Below are 22,562 nucleotides of genomic sequence, written 5' to 3' on the forward strand. Positions count from 1 at the left end.
GGTGATCTGTCTTAACTGGAGAGAATAAATGCTACTGTGAGGACAGTCCTCACAGCTCAATGTCCTAGCCAAAAATGTCAAAAGTGATGAGGATGGAAATTAATTTCTGCTATTGCTATGTCCCCTTACCAGGAATGCACAGAGAATGGCTTTAAAGTATAGGCATTTTCCTAAAATTTTAGGCTAAATCAGTTCTAGTAATTTAGTTGACCATAAATGTCATTAGTTCATGAGCTAGTTAATTTTAACTGTCAACGTGACACAACTAGAATCTCCTTGGAAGAGTCTTAATGGTGAATTAAATAGAACATGTAGGCCTGTGCATATGTTGTGGGGAATTGTCTTGTTAACTGATGTAGAAAGACCCATTCCATGTGGGTGGTACCATTCCCTAGGCAGAGGATCCTGAACAACATCAACCTCTAGTTTTTCAGTATCACCCACTCTGCCCTTTTCTCCAGTGCCCATCCATCTTAACCTTCTCAGTGAGCAGCCATGATTCTACTGTCTTAACAGCTCTCAATACCATCTTAGTCTTTGACTGTCATCCAGGACTCATCACACAGAGCAAGGTCTTGTTTACTAACTGTTTGCTATCTGTATCCAGCAAACACAACAGTACCTGACAAACCACAAGCTCCCAGACATCTATTAACTGCAGGAATGAGTTGCTGAAATAACAAGACCCAGGGAGATGGTGTAGACAGGCAGAACTAGGAGTTTCAGGCCAGCCTGGTCTACAGAGCAAGTTCTAGGATAGCTGGGCTACCCAGAAATAACAAGACCCATGCCAGGATTATATAAAGAGACTCTGTTTCAAAGATACAAATAATAAACAAACAAGTAAAATAACAAGACCCAAAACATATATCTAGAAAAGCAAGGTCTTATAGTATGTTATAATTAACCATTAAAGTTGTTTGAAGTTAATTATCCCCAAAAGATGTAACATCAAAATAAGATACAATAACATACAACTGCAATTCCAATAATCCACGAGGCAGGAAAATAGAGTTTGAAACCAGCTTGGCATAGCTAGGCTGGCTGGAAACAGGCATTAAAAAATGAAAACAAAAAACAAAAAACCAGAATGGCATTAGCTCCTTTTATCTTTTTTTATAAACTTGTGTTAACAACTACCTTAAAGTTGAGTTTTCTCCTTATATGGAAAAATATGAACATTGTACATTAAGTCTTTCTAGATCTTCTGGAAACCTTCTTTTTTTTTTTTTTTTTTTTTTTTTTTCGAGACAGGGTTTCCCCGTAGTTTCTAGAGCCTGTCCTGGAACTAGCTCTTGTAGACCAGGCTGGCCTCGAACTCAGAGATCCACATGCCTCTGCCTCCCGAGTGCTGGGATTAAAGGCGTGCGCCACCACCGCCCGGCCCTGGAAACCTTCTTATAAACAAAAAAGGCAACCAAAACCCCATAGTCTTCTCCAGCCAGAACTCAACCTTTAAGCCCATTTTATCTTTTCCTACAGTGGTTCCACAATGAAAAGCTTACTGTAAAATTTAACACAATCCAAAACCACTGCAAAAGTTAAAACTCACATAACATACATGCATGCATTTATCGAACAAAGTTTTTTTAAAAAAATGCTGCAGAAAAGGGTTTGTAATGAGTAATCTACAGACTAGTCAAAACCATTACCTCTCTCTTCCGTCTTTCTTCCTGAGTGCGATGTAAAAGAGAAGCCTTTTCTTCCTAAATCCAAAAAGAGACAAGATAAGGATTATAATTCCAAACCTAAAAACATTATCATACAAAGATTACAGAATGTTTTAGCCCAAAGGGATTCCCAAAGATCTACTTAATACTCCCAGCTTTTTCTGACATATGAAGAATCACATGTACAAACGAAAATTGGTGAAATACAGCATATACACTGACACAAAGCACATAATATATAGAATCAAACTTCTCCAACAATATGCAAAGCTGAAGAAAACCTATAGCTTTGTCATGGAAATCTTCCAATAAAAGCCTTTATCTAGGGACTGGAGAGATAGTTCAGAGGTTATGAGCACTGGCTGTTCTTCCAGAGGTCCTGAGTTCAATTCCCAGCAACCACATGGTAGCCCACAACCAACCCCAGAAAACACATAATGGCTCACAATCATCTACAATTAGATCTGGTGCCCTCTTCTGGCCTGTAGTCACACATGCAGGCAGAACACTGTATACATAATAAATAAATAGTTGAGTGGGTGCCTTTATCTAACACATATCCAAAGGTCACACAATTAGCTTTAAACTTATTAAAGGATTCCCCATTGTCACTGAAAGTTGTTCTTGAAACTGGCCTTTTAAACTCTTTAGACAAAAAAAAGCTACAAAAATAATATCTCTAATTTAAAATTGTCCTTTTTCAAATTGACTTTCCCTTGTCTGTATACCCCTTCTTGACTTCCCTACGCAACCAGAATATCAACAAGAAACTAACACAGGTACAACATTAACTACACAAGCTTCCTATTAGTGGAGTTCACCTGTTTCCAAAGCCCACTCAGTATCCCACACAAGCATTTATTGCCCTCCACCAACACTCATCCTTAACAGGTTGTCTTGATTTTTTGTCTTGATCCTGTCTACCAGCTTTGGTTTCCAACATTCTCTCATGATTCAAGAAACACTATGCAATAACAATAGATACTATGTTTAATCCATTGGACCAGGTCTATCTCCACGACACCATACTTACAAAAATAACTGAATAAATACAGCGGGGAAAAATCTCGTCTTTGCCAGGTGGTGGTGGCACATGCCTTTAATTCCAGCAGAGACAGGTGGGTCTCTGTGAGTTTGAAGCCAGGCTGGTCTACAGAGCGAGTTCTAGGATAGCCAGGGTGACACAGAGAAACCCTGTCTCAAAAAAAAAAAAAAACACACAAACAAAAAAAACTCATCCTCACTACAACTAATCAATAGACAGAACAGTCTTATGCATCAGGCAGTAACTACTGCAGATAAAACCCACTGAAACAGGCTAATACCAGTAGCCCAAAGTTTAAGAATAAGCATTTCCCTGGCCTCAATCTCATATCATAATTACCAAGGGAACGATGACAAATCACAATGAAGAAACCTTGTAAACACCAACCCAGGAATCAGAGAAACATTACAGAAATAAAACCTCAGGAGCCATCAACTCCAGCTCAGAACAACACAGAGGACACAATGTGACTATTCTGATAATCTTACCAAAGACCAAGTACATGCATTTATTTGAAGAAAAGACCTTTACATCTCTATGGTGGAAAATGTGTAACACTTGTGATAAATATATGAACAAAATAAATTACCTTTAGGATTACATTTTAAACCAGACAAAGGCCCATAATCCCAGCTATTTAGGAGGGTAATCTCAAGGGCAGTCTGGGTTAGTTAATGAGATCATCAAAAAAAAAAGTTAAAAGTTTGGTGGGGACAGCTGGAGATATCTTAGCCTTTCTAACTTGTATGAAGTCTCCAGTTCAAACTCCATTACAATCAAAAGCAACCTTTATTTATTTATTTGTTTGTTGTTTGCTTGCTTGCTTTTTGAGGAAGGGTTTCTCTCTATGTAGCTCTGGCTGACCTCAATCTCAGAGATACGCTTGCTTCTGCCTCCTGAGTGCTGGGATCAAAGGCACACATCGCTACGTTTTGCAAAAATAATTTAAAAATTATTATTATTATTTGGGGGAGTTCAAAACAAGGCTTCTCTATATATCTCTAGCTGTCCTAGAACTCGCTCTGTAGACCAACCTGGCTTCGAACTCACAGAGGTCCACCTGCCTCTGATTACTGAGTGCTGGGATATGAAATATCATTCGGAAGAAGCTGTCCACATTGGGGTTTCTGTTTGTTTGCTTGTTTTCTTGTTTTGTTTTGAGATAGGGTCTCACTGTGTAGACCAGGGTTGCCTTGAATTCACAACAATCTATCTGCCTCTGTAGATTAAAGGTCTCCCATTAGGACCTGGAGCTCCTTGATTTGACTAAACTGTCTGGCCAGCGGGTCCCAGGGATCCTCCAGTATCTACTTCCCCAGCACTAGGATTAAGTTCTTTCATTGCCACCATTACTAAGGATTAAATTCAGGCTCTCATTCTTACATGAGAAGCACTTTACCAACTAAGCTGTTAAGCCCCACTCCAGTTCCTAAATAATTTTTAAAAAATAAAGACTGTAATATACCAGCACTTGGGAGATAGAAGGATTAAGAATAAAACTAAAACAAACAAAAACAATACATATCAGACAAACCCTACGCTTTAGAAATCCTGGACAAAGAAGGGCTCTGACATCTTCCAGTGTGAAAGAAAAGCAGGTGCCTGCCTTCACAAGTCTGGAGCTGCATCTAACCAGGGTGGACACTCCATGTGCTGACACTGATAAAATGTTCCTCCTGCACATCAAGATCAGGAATGCTGCCTACAGAAGGAAGCAGATTTGATTTTGGATACTTTCCAATACTAGAGCATGCCAGAGCATGCCATCTTGTTTAGCCAACACACAGCATGCTTTGGTCATGCGTCAACAATAGATTCCTCTACTTTAGGGATTAGAAAAGTCTTCGAAGCCTTGGTTATTCAGTAAAGAAGCCATTGATCCAACCTATCACAGGCTGCTTCCTCTCAGAGACCAGATCAACTGTCTGCCTTAGAGAACAGGGTCTATGCAATCTGGTCCTGTCTAGAGTAGACTACAATGTGTCATCAGAGAGGAAGACTCTTGTTGGCTGTCTTATTTGCTTTGTCACTAGTTATCACTTCCAACCCTAACTCAGGGAGCAGCTACCCTTAGCAATTCTGCATCCATAACCTTTACAGCTCAATGGAATCCAACTGAAGTCCTGAAATGGCTGCAAGATAAAACCTATGAGGGTGGCTTCCACTGGAATTGGGGTACATAACAGGACAAGTTCATTTTCTCAGTCACTACATTAAAAAAATAAAAACAAAAAATTGCTCAAAAAGCTTAATCTACTTGTTGACTTATGTTTTTCCTTTGAAGATAACAAGTTTACAACACAGACTAAAAAGATGCCTCCAAAGAGTCAGAAATGTGAGAGATACACAACCATCTTCACCTTCAGACTTTAAAAAGTTCTATTTTCCTTTAATAACTAACTGGTATCAGGTTCAGCAGTCAACAGAAATAAAAAGCACAGGCATGACCCTAATTTCCAAAGTGACTCATTCTAGTAAAAGTGCAATTTCACTATGCTGCTGAAAATGAACCAGTCTGTAACACAGCAGACAAAAATTGCGATCAGAATCCACAAAGTAATATGCAGTTCCATCCTGTGGCTGCATCGCCAAACCACCACTACTAGGTGTTAAAAATCTCAATGTGGAGGATGACATTCTCTAAAACATCTGCAAAGCTTAGCTTTGAATGATAAATTTGATCACAGAATTCAGTTTTTTAGAAAGCAAGCCATAACCAAGATTCAAGACAAGAGACAAAGTGGAAACAAATAATTGTAAAAGCACAAACATGACTTGTTATAGCACTTGGAAATAATAAGAAGGGGCTAGAGATGGCTCAGCAGTTAGGAGCACTGGCTGCTCTTCCAGAGGCCCTGAGATCAATTCCCAGCAACCACATGGTGGCTCATAACCATCTATAACCACATCTGGTGCCGCCTTCTGGCCTGCAGAACACTGTATACATAATAAATAAATAAATCTAAAAAAGAAATAATATGAAAAGCAAAAGCCAAAGGGAAAAATCAGCAAAAGTACATGCACCAAATATAGACCCAGATTTGAGACAGGGTTTCTCTGTGTAACAACCCTGTTCTAGAACTCACTCTGTAGACCAGGCTGGCCTCAAACTCATAGAGATCTGCCTGCCTCTGCCTGCCGTGTGCTGAGATAAAGGTGTAAACTACACTGCCCAGTGAAAATAAATCTTTCAAGCACAAGTACTTCAACTTTATTTTATGGAAGAATGAAAACTTATAAAGAAAAAAAGAGTCTTTTCTAATACTATAAAACTTGTAGGTAGGACAAGGAATTAAGATCTTTTTGTCTCCACTGCCTTATAAGACTTGCAAATATTTTAATCCTCCCACCCAATAAAACCTGATTACTCCCACCACTGTTCCATTCTAGAAATTTGATGGCCCGAAGCAATAATTCTTTTCTCTTAGGAGCAATGACTCCTTCCCCCTTCTTCCATTTCCTATGCACCAATTCTTTTCAGACTAGCCAACTGAATAAAATAGTGAGGTCCAACTTCAGCCATCTAGGAAAAGACAATCACCACCTTCCTTAGTATAGATATCAAATGCACTTCCTGCCTCGGTGTATGTCTGCTTTCCCAGAGCACACCTTGATCAGGAGTTAAGTCTGTTTCATCCAGATACTTCAGTTGGAATGGTGGTCTCTTTCTTCTAAGATTGATTTATCAAGTATACAGTCTTCTGTGTGTTCACCTACACACCAGAAGAGGGCACCAGATTTCATTATAGATGGTTGTGAGTCACCATGTGGTTGCCGGGAATTGAAGGCATGACCTCCTAACTCCCAAGCCAGCTCTCCAGTCTGTTGGTCTCTTTCTTTACGATACTGAACTTATTTCTAACATGTGTTTAGGATATAGAAAGTTAACTAATGCAATGTACAGGGCAGATAGAAAGAAGAGGCTCTGACATAACTTCCTCAGTTTCATAACTTAGAAATACCTATTAAATTCAAAACTACATACTTAGAAGTTTCACTTCCAGGAATTTAGTCTACATACAGTAATGACAGTCACAAGGATATTCCTTAAGTATTATTTGAATTAGAGAGAAGGGGAAAATTCTGCAAGGTCTGTAGTACATACCTATAATGTCAGCATTTAAAAAGCTGTGACAGGAGGGTGGCTACAAATTTCAGACAATCTGGGTCTATATACAGCAAGTTTCAGACTAGTCAATAATTAAAACACACACACACACACACACGCAGGACCTAAACTAATCAATGTTGAAAGCAACTTTAATGAGCATTTAAAACATCAGCAGTGGGAATATTCACTGCAGTCAATCCCAGAGCCACTCAGAAGAATGAAGTGGACCTTGCCATTCTCCCAGTTGAATTAGGGAGAAGAGACAGACAGAGGGGCTCAAGGAGCTTCAGACTGCAGTAAACAAGTAGAGGAATGTGGAAACCTACATGATTAAACGCAGAGGACAGCACTGGAAGGCTGTGGAAAGTCTACAAGTCAAATCTTGATGTGGGATTCTCCTCTGTATGTTGTGAACTACTGGTTAATGGATAAAGCTAATTTGGCCTACTGGCAGGGCAGAATTAAATAAGATGGGAATTCCAAGCAGATACAGGAGGAAAGAAGGCAGAGTTAGAGAGATGCCATGTAGCTGCCAAAGGAGACAGATGCCTGGGGAACCTTACTAGTAAATCACGAGCCTCGTTGCAAAATATTAAATGATGGAAATGGGTTAATTTAAGATGTAAGAGCTAGCTAGAAATATGCTTAAGCTATTGGCAAAACAGTATTACAATTAAGATAGTTTATGTGATTGTTTTGAGACTGAGTGGTCGGGAACGAACAAATGAACAAGCAACCTCTGCTAACAAAGTCTAAAATAAAGAAATAGCTGGGAGGGAAGAGGAGGAGAGTGAAAAGATAAGTAGACAATTTTATTTCCCACTGTTTGAATTATTACCCATGTAAGCTAGTTATTTTCTTGCTTTTAAAATTTTTAATGAACTCATTTATTTATTAGGTTTTTTTCAAAACAAGGTTTCTGTGTGTAACTCTGACTGTCCTCTGTACACCAAGATGACCCCAAGTTCACAGATCTGCCTGCTATTTATTATTTTTACTCACAGAAATACTCTTGCCTCTACCTCCCAAGTGCTGTCAAGCACCACCTTACCCAGCCTTCACTACTCTCTTGAATTTGTTTTATCTTCATTCCCAACAGAACCACTTCCCAAAAGATGTCCTCTGAAACTCACACAAATACCATAACTTGTAAACACTCACACACTTTTAATTAGAAATTGGAAATATGTATAGGTTATATGTTTGTGAACATGCATGCAAATACACTCTCCTGTGCATGCACCTATTCGACCAGATCAACTTTGGGTATCTTCCTCTACCTCTATCTTTTCTTTTCCCCTCCCTCCCTCCCTCCCTCTCTCTCCCCCTTTCTTTCTTTCTGTGACAGGTCTTCTCACTGAACACAGAGCTCCCTGCTTTGATAGACTGGCTAGCCAACAAGTCCTGTGGATTCATCTGTCCCTTCTCCCCCCATTATTAGGGCTAGTTACAGGCATGCTATAAGAACACAACTTAAAGGCCATTTCCTGTGACTTGGTTAATGGTCTCTAGACTTACTCCTGAGACACAGTTTCTCTAGCCTCTGTACTGATACCCATCAGCAAGAGAACTTGAGACTCTCAGTGGTGCTGGCCTCAGTGACCATTGAACTTCTGGTGCTGTGGCTAGACCCACAAAGAACATCTACCAGTGCCACCCTCCCGGCTTGCTACAGCTGAAGAACTCTACAGAGGAAATGGGTCAAGCCTGCAAGTGTCTGAAGAACCCTCGCCAGAAAAGATTCCCCAGTGGGACCCTATAGTATTTCTGCCCAAACAATTGTCCCTACTTGATGAGATGTCTGTTTAACTTTTATATTAGCATAACAGCATAAGGAATATTTGTGCAAATAAACTGAACTTATTCAAAAGACAAATCTTGTATGGACATCCCAATTGCTGAGCACCTTACAGCTATAGGCCCATGTTCTCCACACATGTACCATCACCCCCAATTTTTACACTGTTTCTGGGGATCCAAACTCAGGTTTTCACACTTGTGCAGCAGGTATTTTACATACCACTCCCTGAGCCATCTCCTTAGCCCTATAAATGTTTAAAACAAGGAAAGCTCACAATAGTATGGTTTCCTCATTATCAAGAATTATAGTTTCAGGGACTAGAGAAAAGTCTCAGTGATTAAGAGTTCTGGCTACTCTTCCAGAAGACCCTGGTTCAATTCTTAGCACCCACACAACTACTCACAATAATCCATAACTCCAACTTCAGAGGATCTGACATTCTCTTCTGGGTACCAGGCACACATGTGGTAAACAAATATACACAAGCAAAACATTCTGTCACATAAAATAAAATGTAAAAATTGTATCAACATGCCAGGCATGGCAATGCATGTCTTTAGATCCAGCACATGGGAGACAGAGGAAAGCCTGGTAAGTAATGAATTCCAGATCAGCCAAGGTTACACAGTGAGACTGCTTCAAAAAATTAATTAATTAATTAATTAAAAAAATTTAAAAAAAATTAAAAAGCACACAGCTAAACTAGACCAGTTTCCAGGGTACTTTTGACAGTTTCATCCTTTGTAGTAAACGGTTTCACAATACAAAGATGACACAGGCACCAAACTATTTGCCAGTCACTAGAGCTTACTAGCATGACTAAAAGAATTAATTAGTGTTGAAGCTAAATCATAAAAAAAACATATTTAGGCCGGGCGGTGGTGGCGCACACCTTTAATCCCAGCACTCGGGAGGCAGAGGCAGGCGGATCTCTGTGAGTTCGAGGCCAGCCTGGTCTACAAGAGCTAGTTTCAGGACAGGCCCCGAAGCTACAGAGAAACCCTGTCTCGATAAACCAAAAAAGAAAGAAAGAAAACCAGACAAATTTAGAGCCTAATGCCCCTTTCTCATGTTCTGAGCATCCAACCACAGGTCCAGACAGCAGAGTTCACAGCAAGGAGGCTGCATACTTCTGTGCCATACTGGACTGTGAACAGACCAGGGCTCAAGCAATCTGGTTTATGATGGGTTCTATTTAATTGCTTCCTCTAGACACTAACAGCTCTGCTTCACAGAAGAGTCAATGAAAGAGAATCCTGCAGAAAGGACAACTGAGGGCAACAATTGTCTAGTGTAATATACAAGGAAACAGAAGCAAGCATCCTCCAAAGAAAATACCCTGAGGCTCCCCTACTACTAGGAGATCCAATGCCCTCTTCTGGCTCTGCAGGCACTAAGCACGCACATGATGCACAAACATACATTTCAAGCAAAACATACATATAAGGAAATAAATAAAAATTAAAAATACAAAAAGAAACAATAGTCCTTACAAGAAAAAAATACTGGGACTGGAAAGATACTCAGTGATTAAGAGCACCTTTCTTGGCAGGCGGATCTCTGTAAGTTCCAGGCCAGCAGGGTCTACAGAGTGTGTTCCAGGATAGGCAGGACTACAGAGAAAGCTTGTCTCAAAAATTTTTTAAATAAATAAAATAAAAGCACTTGTTCTCAAAGAGGGCTCTGTTGACTGAGTTTTCTGTTCCACCAGGTCCCCTAGCCATTTAGTCCCAGAGAAAATCACACAGAGGTCTACATTAGTCATAAACTGATTGACCCATTAGCTCAGGCTTCTTATTAACTCCTATAACTTATAGTAGCCCATTATTCTTATCTGTGTTAGCCACGTGGCTTGGTACCTTATTCAGTGGGGTGGTCACATCTTGCTTTTTCTGTGGCAGGAAAAGAACTGTGTCCTCTTCCCAGAATTCTCCTAATCTTGTTGCCCCGCTTCTACTTCCTGCCTGGTTGTCCTGCCTATACTTCCCGCCTGGCTACTGGCCAATCAGTGTTTATTTAAATATAATTGACAGAATATAAACCATTGTCCCACACCAGAGCCCAAGTTTGGTTCTTGTTCTCAGTACCTTCTTCATTACCATCCAGAACTCCAGTGCCATAGTACCTAAAATCTTCTAACCTCCAGTCATGAAGCACATACATAATGCACATACAATATACATCTAGGAAAACACTTATACACATAAAAATTATTTTAAAGGGCTGGAGAGTTGGCTCAGAGATTAAAAGCACTGACTGCTCTTCCAAAGGTCCTGAATTCAATTCCCAGCACCCACATGGTGGCTCACAAGCACCATTAATGAGATCTGGTGCCCTCTTCTGACCTAAGGAACATATACAGGCAGAACAGTGTATACATAATAAATAAATCCTTTAAAAAAATTTCAAGTCTTTAAAAAAATAGTGGACAGGCTGTACATAACAAGGGGGCTAGAATACACAGCCTGGCAGCAAAAACAATAGAGACCCTGCCTCAAACTAAGGTAGATAGATACCTTTTAACTTCAACACATCCACTGTGGTATACACAACTATCCCGTAAATATACACTCCATTGTGGAACTTTTCTTGGAGAGACTGAATAAATGTCTATTCACTGCAGACTGGGCACCAACAACAGACCAAAGAAACAATTTCACCAAAGTCTAACTTGATGAACCAATTAGTTTACTGGATTACTTACAGAGTATGGACAGTTCAAAGACAACTGCATCACTAAAAACCTCATCCCATCGTGGACCCTCACAAAACTGGCATCCCTGGAGCTTTCTGCAGGACATGGAGACCACACAACAAATTGAACAATCTCCTTAAACAGGAAGGAACCCAGTGACTCTTAACAGGTTTCAGAGTTGTGAGTTGTTTATTTTCCTTGTCTCACTGACTCTCCCTCTAGTACAGTAATATTTTATTTAGGACATTGCTACACAACCCTACACATACACCCAAAATAAATAAATAAAATTATAAAATAAGACAATTCTGTACAGCAAAAAAAACCATCAACAAAAAAGGCAACAGCGTACAGACAGAAAGAAATATCTGACGAAGAGTTAATGTTCAGAATATATACACTCAAGAAAACAAAAACAAAAACAAATATATTGGTTTTTCAACACTGGGTTTCTTTATGTAACAGCCCTGGCTATCCTGGAACTCGCTCTGTTGACCAGGATGGCCTTGAACTCACAGAGATTTGACCTGCCTCTGCCTCCTGACAACAACAACAAAAACATACAGATGGCAGCCAGGTGTAGTGATGCACACGTAAACAATCCTAGCACTTGCTTATAATTTCAGCATAGAAGAATCAGGAGTTTAAGGTCCACTTGGGCTATATATCAGAACCTGTTTCAAAAAACCAGGGACTGGAGATAAGGCTCAGTCGAACAGTCTACCATGCTCAAAGCTCTGGGTTTGGTCCCCAATGTTGTAAAAAACAGTAAGAATAAAAAAGGTACTTATTGGTATTTACCCCAATTCAAAACTTATATACACACAAATGTTTACAGTGACTTTATTGATAACTGCCCAAAATTTGAAAGCAGTCATGAGTCATTATATAACACAGCTGAGTAAGACAAACTGGTACATACCATGAAATAATATTAAATAGAAGAGTTATCAAGCCACAAAAGACAAGCAGATTGCTAAGTGCAAGAACCGGTGGGGTGGTTCACATGAGCAGCTTAAAGAATTGCTGCAAGTTTTAGGTGAGCCTAGGCTGCATAGGAAGAGTTTGTCTTAAAAAAAAAAAAAAAAAAAAAAACCAAGCCGGGCGGTGGTGGCGCACGCCTTTAATCCCAGCACTCAGGAGGCAGAGGCAGGTGGATCTCTGTGAGTTCGAGACCAGCCTGGTCTACAAGAGCTAGCTCCAGGACAGGCTCTAAAGCTGCAGAGAAACCCTGTCTCGAAAAACCAAAAAAAAAAAAAAAAAAAACCCAAAAAACAAACAAAACAAGACAACATGCAAAACTCAAACCACAGAAAATATTTAATAACAATAATAAAATAACAGAAACAAAACTACAGTAAATAGTAAGAAGTGAGAAGGAATATTTAAAAACTTTATGTTTTCACCCATTTTTCTATAAACCTCAAACCACTCTTTAAAACATATATATATATATATATATATATATATATATATATATATATAAAACCATTAATTAACACAAAATAAAATGCAGGCTGGTGGGATGACTCAGGGGGTAAAGATACTATAGCCAAACTTAACACCCTGAGTTTGATCCGTGGGACCTACACAGTGGAAGAAAAGATCTGACTTGCCTAAGATATTCTCTAACCTCCACAGGAGTGCTATGGCACTCATACCAACAAATGCATATACACATAAAATAAATATAATTTAAAAATTAAAAGTCAGGTGGTGGTGCATGACTTTAATGCACTTGGGAGGCAGAGGTAAGTGGATTTCTGTGAGTTTGAGGCCAGCCTGATATTCAGAGTGAGCTCCAGGATGGACAGGACTGTTTCACTGAGAAACCCTATCTTGAAAACCCATAAATAAATAGATAGATAGATAAACAATCAAATAAATAAGGCTAGCAGGGCATGAAAAGATATGGGGGAACCTTAAAACATATAAAAGTGAAAGAAGTCATTCTGAAAGACTGTGTTTTATATAATTCCAACACTGACATTCTGGAAAACGCAACATTACTATGTAGACAGAAAAAGATCAGACGTTTTTAGAGGTAAGGAGAGTGAGGGCAGTGGCTAGGCAAAGAACAATGGGGTTCAAAGGCAATGGGAACTAGTCTGTACGATGCTTGGTTAGGGTTAGATCATTATTCTAGTCATTTGTCAAGAGTACTGTGGACTTTAGTTAACAGTACTATACAGGAAAAAACTCATCAAGATATAGGAACTCTACCACCTGCTCCACTGTCTGTAATCTCAAGCTGCTCTAAAGGATAAAGCAATGAACAAACACTGAAGTGATTATAATTTTATTGCCACTATTAGATTAAGTAGCTATGGAAAACCACAAAGGTGATGTTAAACTTGCAAAGGTAATGTTAAAGTCATTCCTCTTAATTACAACTCTTTTAAATCTACGTCTATCCTCACCTTCAATCCGGAAGTAGTTCCAAACTCTATACATTTGGTTTTTCCAGGCTTTCCCCTGTATTTTTACACCCTGTCTCCGCTCTCCTTGCTTTGTCCCATTCTGTAAAACTTGGCCAAAATGCCCTATCACCCAAATCTTCCTTAGGCTTCAAATACTTTTTTCCTGTCATCCAATCTTCTGGTCTTTTACAGAGAGGCACTGCACCACTCCCTCCATTTCTCATCAAATTGCAAGTCTTGACTTCAGCTCCTGCTACCATAAGGGGCACACTCTCCAGTCACCAGTTTTCCAGTTCCAAATCTAGACTATGGTGTTATCTGGAGGCACCATTCAGCACCTCTGACCCACTCCTCAGATATCAGTCTCCTTAGATCTTCAAGGTGTACAGGTGTATCTGTAATCCTTCCTGTCCAAAGTTGAGTCAGCAACTAAGCCATCAGTTCACTGACATCCCCCATACCTATATGTCTATCCAGAATTCCTCTGGTTCCACACATGCCTGAACCCCACCTTAACTTCAGCATTTGTTTCTCAAGCCCTATTCTGTAAATCTTCTAGCTTGGCCACACACCCAGAATAATCTGTGCTGAAAGATTCCCTCTCCTTGTTCCTCAGAAGTTGGAACTCAGCTTACAAATGGAACTCATGACCCAGTCAAGCAGATTTCCTCTCCAGCAGGAATGGAGATCAAGGCAGTCAACCAGGAAGTCATACATGACCACTGGCTGGCTAGAATGAAACAAATGGACAGAACCTATATACAGATCAAGAATGCATCTCAAGGATGGCTGAGCTAAACTATCTTGGTACTGGTAACATGGAAAGTTAGGTCAGTTTTTGGCTTATACATTCTATGAAATATCATCATGCCTCTCATAGTTTGCTCGCTTTTTTGCACTAGTTTCAGTATACTAGCAATCAAATGACTACTAAGATAGTCTACACACACACACACACACACACACACACAGACAAACACACACACAAACACACACAGAGCTGCCAAATAAACTGTGCCATCAGGATGTATCCTGATTTCAGAACACTGACTCATAGCTGGGTGTATTGCTACATTACTATTGAGAATTCCAGCACTTGGAAGGCAGAGGCAGGAGGATTGTACTTAAGCTTGAAGCCTACCTGGGCTATCCAGTGAGTCTCAGGCCACTCAGGGTTACAAATATAACAAAATATATGTAGATGGTAGAATTGAAGCAGTGGAACCTAGCAAATAACTACTTCAAACCTTTTCAATTATCCCTTCAAATTCCTCTTATTTCTTCCCACCTTTCTAGACCAAGCCAACCAATTCTGCATTTCTCTTATCAGCCTGAGGGAAATAAAAACCAGTCATTAGTACACCACTCTTTAACTTTTCAAGGTATAAGTCTTACCCCCCCAACAAGACTCATCAAGTCTTGGACTTTTCCAGCATAAACCCTTCACAGATAATAAACATAAAAATATTCATTTAACTTTTTAAAAAGGAAAAGACCTATTCAATTAAAAAAAAAAATCCAATTTTCCACTAAGCACAAGTAGGGGAAGACTGCAAATAAAATTTTAACATGAAGAAAGTAAACCTAACAGAATGCCAAAATTCCAAAGACTCTCAATACCACATGTTGGTAAGGATATGAGCCACTGGTGCCCTCAGACTCTGTTGGGGGCAGGATAGTGGGCACATAGCTAAGGAAACAAACAGGCAATGCACACCAGCAGAAAACATGCATAAGGTATGACTCAGCTCACCAGCACTATTCACCAAGGCACATACAAAAAGCACACATGAAAACCAGAATGAGTTAACTGTGTTTTCCTGGACCAAAGGGGACACAATGGGATGGGAGAATCTATCAAAAACATTCCTAGCCAGTGGTGGTTACTGCCTTTAATCCCAGCATTCAAGGAGGCCGAGGCAGGTTGATCTCTGAGTTTGAGGCCAACCTGGTCTACAAAGTGAGTTCCAGGGCAGCCAGAGTTAAAACAGTGAAACCCTGTCTCAAAAAAACCAAACAAACAAAACACAACAATGCCTAGCTGAAGAGGCAAGGCTGGTCAAGCTGCACCCATTTCATCTGACCTCATTTGCACCAAGTTCAACAACAGTTAAAACTGACCTGTGGTAGCTGGGCAGTGGTGGCACACGCCTTTAATCCCAGGAGGAGGGGTGGCACAGAGGCAGGTGGATCTCTGTGAGTTTAGGGCTAGCATGGTCTATAAGAGTTAATTCTAGGACAACTAGAACTATTACAGAGAGAAACACTTGGGGGGGTGGGGGGATGGCCTGTGGGTGGTTAACACAAGACAGAAAAGCAGTCACCTTCGATAAGAACGACTACGGATAGAAATGCCAGGAATAGTCTTTATCAGAAATAAGGGGTGATCCTTTATGTATGGGTGTGTCCACATAAAAATCCTTTGAGCTGGGGCTGGAGCAATGGTCCAGCACACTGCTCATACACAATAATAATAATAAATTTTGGAAGGAATTTACATTAAGGAGCTAGGGAGATGGCTGGGCAGTTACGATCACTTGCTGCACTCGTAGAGGACCTGGATTTGGTTCCTAGTACCTACATGGCGGCTCACAATTGTCCTTAACTCTAGTTCCGGGGGATCCGAAGCCCTCTTCTGACCTCTGCTGGAACTAAGCAAGCCTGTGGTGCACATACATATATGACAGCAAACATACACATATTTCTTTTTTTAATAAAACTTTAAAAACTTGCTTAAAATTAAAAAAAATTCTCTTAACTGAACTCTAGGGAATTCTGTCTGGGTTCCAGATTCAGCCTACGGTCGGCTGCTCTCCTCCTTCAGACCGACCAGAATGCTAGGCAGTGTCATTCCGCCTTCACCAGACATCCAGATGCGACCCGGCCCCAGGTCTCAAACAGATACAACTCTGGAAAGCCCTGAGTGGGACAGGCTAAATCAAGATGCCTGCTCCGAAGACCTTGTCCTACTTGCCGCCCCCCCACCACCACCATCACACACACACACACATACACTTCAGAGGCACGAGGGAGCCTTCCCTGGCTGTTCCAGAGAACGGCACACTCTAAGCTTGTGATGAGCGGGTATGTCACGTTTACAGTTCGTAAGAGTTCTTTTTTAAAGGAAGGAGTGGGGGACAACGACCTTGTGTCGCACAGCTGGACAGCTAACCGTGTAACGCCCAGGCCAGAGACTGCCGGTGCACGTGTATTTCCAGGTCAAACCTGCGGCCCCTGACCCGGCGCGGAGAGGTCGCGATGAATGACCCACCCGGTCGCTCTCTCCACGGCTCGGCAGCGCTCCTCGGGACCTGTCAGGACAGCGCCCCAGCAGCGCCCAGCCCGAGCTCGCTCCGCGGCGGCCGGCCGAGCACCATCGCCCGGGTGCTGACAGGCCGGCGTTCGCCTCCAGCCCGGGTTCGGTTAACACCTGAGATCGCACCGCCTCACCTTCCTGCTCGCGCCCCCGAGAGACACCTTGGGCCTCGTCTTGAAGTCGCCTTCGAAGCTGAACATCTTCGCCGCCTATCCCATCTGCGCGGCACGGCAGGCGGCGGAGCGGCCGGGGGCGGGCCCGGCGGGCTGGGCGGGGCCCGGCAGGGTCGCGGCCTCGCTGTCCCGCGCCGCCCCGCCTGCGGCTCTGCGCTCTCCGCCCTGCCCGCGGGCGCGAGCGCGGCGACGCTAGAGGCCGGCCTGTCCGCGCTGCTTCCTCCACGGCGCGCCACCGCCGAGCGAGGGGCGCCCCGACTCGCGCCTGCACCGCGTTGCCGTCGGAAACAAGATGGTGACCGCCTGCACTGCGCGCGCGGCCCCGGGAACGTGCGCGGCCCAGTCATCGATAGCGCGGCGCTCCTCCCGGCAGCCCCTGCGAGCGTGAGCGCCGGCGCTAGCCATCAATAGTACGGCGCTCCTCCCGGCAGCCCCCGGGCTCGCCTGCGTGCGCGGCTCCGCGGGGTGCACCACCCTTCCGTGCGTGCGTCCCGCCGTCAGCCGAGCCCCCAAGCGACAACAACGGGGTCGCGCACGTTCCGGAGACTGAAAGCCGGGAGAAGGAGGCCACACGCGCCTTCCATCTAGGTGTGCGGGAATAAGTTACTAACGCTGAAAATCTGCACCATAACTCAGAGACGAATAATATATGACATAACAAAAGAGCGGGTGGTGGTGACGCACGCCTTTAATCCCAGCACTCGGGAGGCAGAGGCAGGAGGATCTTTGTGAGTTCAAAACCAGCCTGGTCTACAGAGAGAGTTCCAGGACAGACTCCAAAGCTACACAGAGAAACCCTGTCGCGAAAAAAAAAAAAAAACAAAAAAAACCCCAAAAAAAGTAAAAGAACAAAAGTAAAATGCACACCAACACAAATTATACCACACTACATAATACATGAATATATAGTTAGTATACACGTAAGTATGCTTAAGATATAGTCTCATACAGATACACAAATATACACCAACATAACGAGGAAAAAATTACACACCAACATACTATATATATCACACAATATGAATACCTAGTATACGTAAATGCATGTATAAGTCATCATATAGATACATACACAACACACAAAATACCCTAACATTCATACATTTATATACATGAACGTATATCTAATATATGCATTCACATGTATAAAAACATAGACTTACATATGCACAAACGTAACTACACAGAACAATATAGATGAATCTACATCATATACAACATAAATATATACATACATGTCACAAAGCTCCATAAATATATATCATGTACATGTACATATGCATAAAACAATATGCACATACATGGGGTTTGATAAACATATACAAATACATAAATACATGCCATGGCATATATGAAATATATATCATATCCACATTTGTACTGTATGATAGTATGTATATTATATAGTATATGTTCTGTGTGCATACAAATGTAAGCTATGTGTATTGTGTATGCATGACATAAATATATAGAATATACACAATATAAATATATCTCATATAATACATATACCATGCACACATGATTGAGAATGTTATCTTTTTGGATTTTTTTCTTCAAAAGATTTATGTTATATGTATGAGTATTTTGCCTGCAAGAGTGTCTGTGTACCACATGTGTGCCTGGTGCCAGAAGAGGGCATTGGCTCTCATGGAACAGGAGTTCCCATGTGGGTGCTGGTAACTGAACTCAGGTCCTCTGCAGCAAGTGCTCATATTTGATGAGCCATGTCTAGTTTATTTATTTATGGTTTGTTTTTGAAATAAGGTCTCACTGTACAGCCCTGGCTGGCCTGGAACTCACAGAAATCCTCCTTCCACTGCCTTCCATGTGCTGGGATTAAAGGTGTGCACACCACGATAGGCAAGCCCTTTTTAAATTAAAAAATAAAGTATTACATCTTCATGTATTTAGTGTCCATGGAGGGGAGAGGCAGACACCCGTGGTGTTCATGTGGAGGTCGGGGCACGGGTTGACAATGCTGATTCTCTACATCCACCGTATGGGCGCCAGGAATGAAACTCAGTCACTCTTGGTGGCAAGTGCCTTTACCTTTCACCTGCTGCACCATCTCACCAGCTCTAACTTCCTTCCCACCCCGTCCGTGTGTACACATACATGAAAGTCAAGGGACAGCTTGCAAGAGTCTGTTCTCTACTGCTACAAGGGTTCAAGAAGTTGGTTGAGTTTAGTCATCAAGCTTAATGGCAAGCACTTTTCTGTCTAAACCATCTTGCAAGCTTAATGCTATACTGGCAACAGCACTAAGTAACAGGGCCCCAAATAGTGTTTGAATAAATACATAATGACTAAAAGGCCATGGGAAGAAATAGGTCAGAATCCTATAGATACACACTCCTATTAACCAGATGAAGACTCACACCACCACATACCGTAAGGAAACCATGGAAACAGATCTCTCCTTCTGTTGAGAACACAGAATGAACACAGAACTGCCTGCAAAAATGCTTCGGTGATTTCTCAAAGATGTAAACACAGTCTTACCACATGAGCCAGCAACTACTCCCTTATGTATTTGTCCAAGCCTAAGGAGGGCTATGACATAAACCACATCTGAATATGGCACATTCAGCCGCTTTGTAATTGCCCAAATCTGGGAACAACCAAAACATCAGAAAGAAAGTAACTATTGCACAATACCTTGGATGGCCTTTGAGGACAGGATGTCACACTGACCAAAAACACCAATCCCCAAAGGTCACTCTGGTACTGAGATTCCATTTAGAACAGAGCCATGGTGAGAGAGTTGGGGACAGGGCAGAAGAGAACTCAATGGTCTCTGGTGTCAGGAAAATCTTTAGATGTGATGGTGGTTGCACAAAAATACGTATGTGACATGGTGATCCACACCTATTTGGGGAAGGCATTGCATGTGTTGTTATCTTGTTTGTGGTGGTAATATCATAGGGTTTATGTTCAAAATAATAAGTGGGATACATTAAACACACATCTCTCCCTTGTCCATCTTTTCAGTTACCTACACTCAGTTATGATTTTAAAATATTAAATGAAAAATTCCAGATATAAACAACTCACAAGTTTTGAATTGTGCACCTACCTAAATGATGGGATGAAATTGTGCTGTCTCCTAGAATCTGAATGACGCCCCCATCTAATATACACATTGTATTTGCTACCCTCCCATTAGACAGTCATCATCTTTGTTACTGTATCAGTTTTCATAGTATCTTTGGGCGTGTGAAGTTGTCAAGCGCTGTCTTCCAAGGAAAAGGTGCAAGCCTATCATGTATATATGGGGAAAACACAATATGTTTACGGTTCAATACTATCCATGCATTCAGACTTCCAGTGGGGAACTGAGGACTCAGCCTTATGAATTCAGGAACCACAGCCTGAGGAGATTATACATCAATTGTACAGAAAGCAATCAATAACTATATAAACACGATGTCACTCTGATTTGGATATTGGGCCATGCTAATTTAAAATGTAATCACAGTCAGAAACTAGATTTCCAAACCTGATTTCCGAAACACATGTGTAACGTTTTTGTGTCTGTGCATGTGCACAGGCATGAATGGTGTGTGTGTGTGTGTGTGTGTGTGTGTGCCTAGGACAAGCATGGCTGTTGTTTGTCAGGCACTTAGACCTTGTCCTTTGAGACAGGATTTCTCACAGCCTGGAACTAGTCTGATTGCCTCCTTACTCGTCCTCCCCAGAACTGAGACTAAAACTCATTCCACTCAGTCAGGCGATGGTGGCACAAACCTTTAATCCCAGCAATCAGGGAAGCAAAGGAAGGAGGATCTCCGTGGGTTTAAGGCCAGCCTGGTCTACAGAGTGAGTTCCAGGACATCTGGAGATACACAGAGAAACCCTGTCTTGAAAAACTAAAACCAAACAAACAAAAACTTTTTCCACTCAGGTCCTCCGATTCTGTAGCAAGCAATATTCCTGCAACTGTCTGTGGATGTGTATAAGGGACTCAAAATAACAAATTTTAAATGCAGCCTAAAATAATAGCCACTATCCTGCAAGGCAGATGTGGTGTGTGTAGACTATGGGGATGGTTTATTTTATGTGTCCAGAACTAAGGGATGTCCAGATGGCTAGTAAAACATTATTTTTGGTTGTGTCTGTGAGGGCGTTTCCAGGAGAGATTAGCATTTGAACAGGACTGATGAAAGATCTGCTCACTTCTGTGGGCCAGCATTCTCCAGTTCCTACGGGTCTGACAATAGGGTGAAGGAGGGTAGGTCCGCTTAGCTCTCAAGCCAGGAAACCATCTCCTGTCACCATCCTGTCATCCACATCTTGGAGCTCCTGATTCATGGGTAGGGGTGGGGGTGGGGTGGGAGGAAGAGGGCTGTATCAGCCCCTAGCCCCCAGCCCAGGCTGAATCACACCACCTGTTCCTTGGGGCTCTCTGGATTACAGATGCCAGGGATGACCTTTCCCAGTATCCAAATCATAATCGCTTTCCTGATATCAGGTTGTACCCTCCTCTGATTACTCCATATTGTGTAAAAGTGGGTTTGGCTTTGTTTCTCAGTTGTGCCTTTTTACAAGCAGTTTTTGACTCCAGATTGAGGGTGGAGGATGACTGTAGCCTGGGTGAAGGCACAAGCCCCGCCATCTGCCTGGCCACCTCTCGTGTAGCACGGACTGATAAATGAGTTATTCCTGGGAGTAGAAAAAATATCATCTTATAAACTTATGGGGGTGAACTAAGACTGTAGGGGCTTTAAGCTCATACAGAGAAACCAGGCCTAAAAACTTACCCCCCATGCCAGACTGCAGAAAATGTATAACTCCCTCACCTGGACCCCACAAAGTGGACACCTAGCCCTGTGATGGCGCAGGTCTGCGAGTCTGACTCCTGGTGCGGGTCAAAGACCAACAGGCAGAGACGCCCAGTTATCCCTGGAGTTCAGTTTGGCTCAGCCCTCCATTGTAGGTGCAGCCTCCTCAACTGCTGTCTGCTGGTCCACCTGCTTCCTCGTCTGAACTTGAAACCACTGTTCATTCTCTGGATCTGCTTTTGCCCTTCGTCTCTGCAGCTGGTTGTACCTTCAGTATCAACCCTGACTCTCCTGTAGGTCAGTTTCTACAGCAATACCTTCTTTCCCACGACTGGTTTAGGGTCCTAAATTCTATCAATACAGACTATTGCATTTCTCACCCCAATTTAAATAACACAATTTAAACTACTGTGGGCTTTTTGAGGATTGAATTTAGGGCCTGATTCATGCTAGATAAGGGACCTATCACAAACCAGGTGTAGGAGTGCACAACTTTAATCCTAACACTCAGACGGTCTCTATGAGTTCGAGGCCAGTCTGATCTACA

At 42.0% G+C, this 22,562-nt stretch overlaps 1 protein-coding gene across 1 annotated transcript in view; it reads right to left on the bottom strand.

Moving 5' to 3' along the window:
• Positions 1-17,341, bottom strand: part of Ube3c (ubiquitin protein ligase E3C) — a 100,809-nt gene extending 83,468 nt beyond the window's left edge. Inside the window, exons 1-2 of the mRNA XM_038319301.1 lie at positions 17,193-17,341; positions 1,653-1,706 (exon numbers count right to left, since the gene is read on the bottom strand). Of these exons, the coding sequence (XP_038175229.1) occupies positions 1,653-1,706; positions 17,193-17,258 (120 nt within the window). The 5' untranslated portion in view covers positions 17,259-17,341. The remainder of the gene's footprint in view (positions 1-1,652; positions 1,707-17,192) is intronic.
• Positions 17,342-22,562: the final 5,221 nt, after the last annotated feature.

This window comes from Arvicola amphibius, chromosome 2 (assembly GCF_903992535.2).
Source record: "Arvicola amphibius chromosome 2, mArvAmp1.2, whole genome shotgun sequence".
Classification (NCBI taxonomy): Eukaryota; Metazoa; Chordata; class Mammalia; order Rodentia; family Cricetidae; genus Arvicola; species Arvicola amphibius.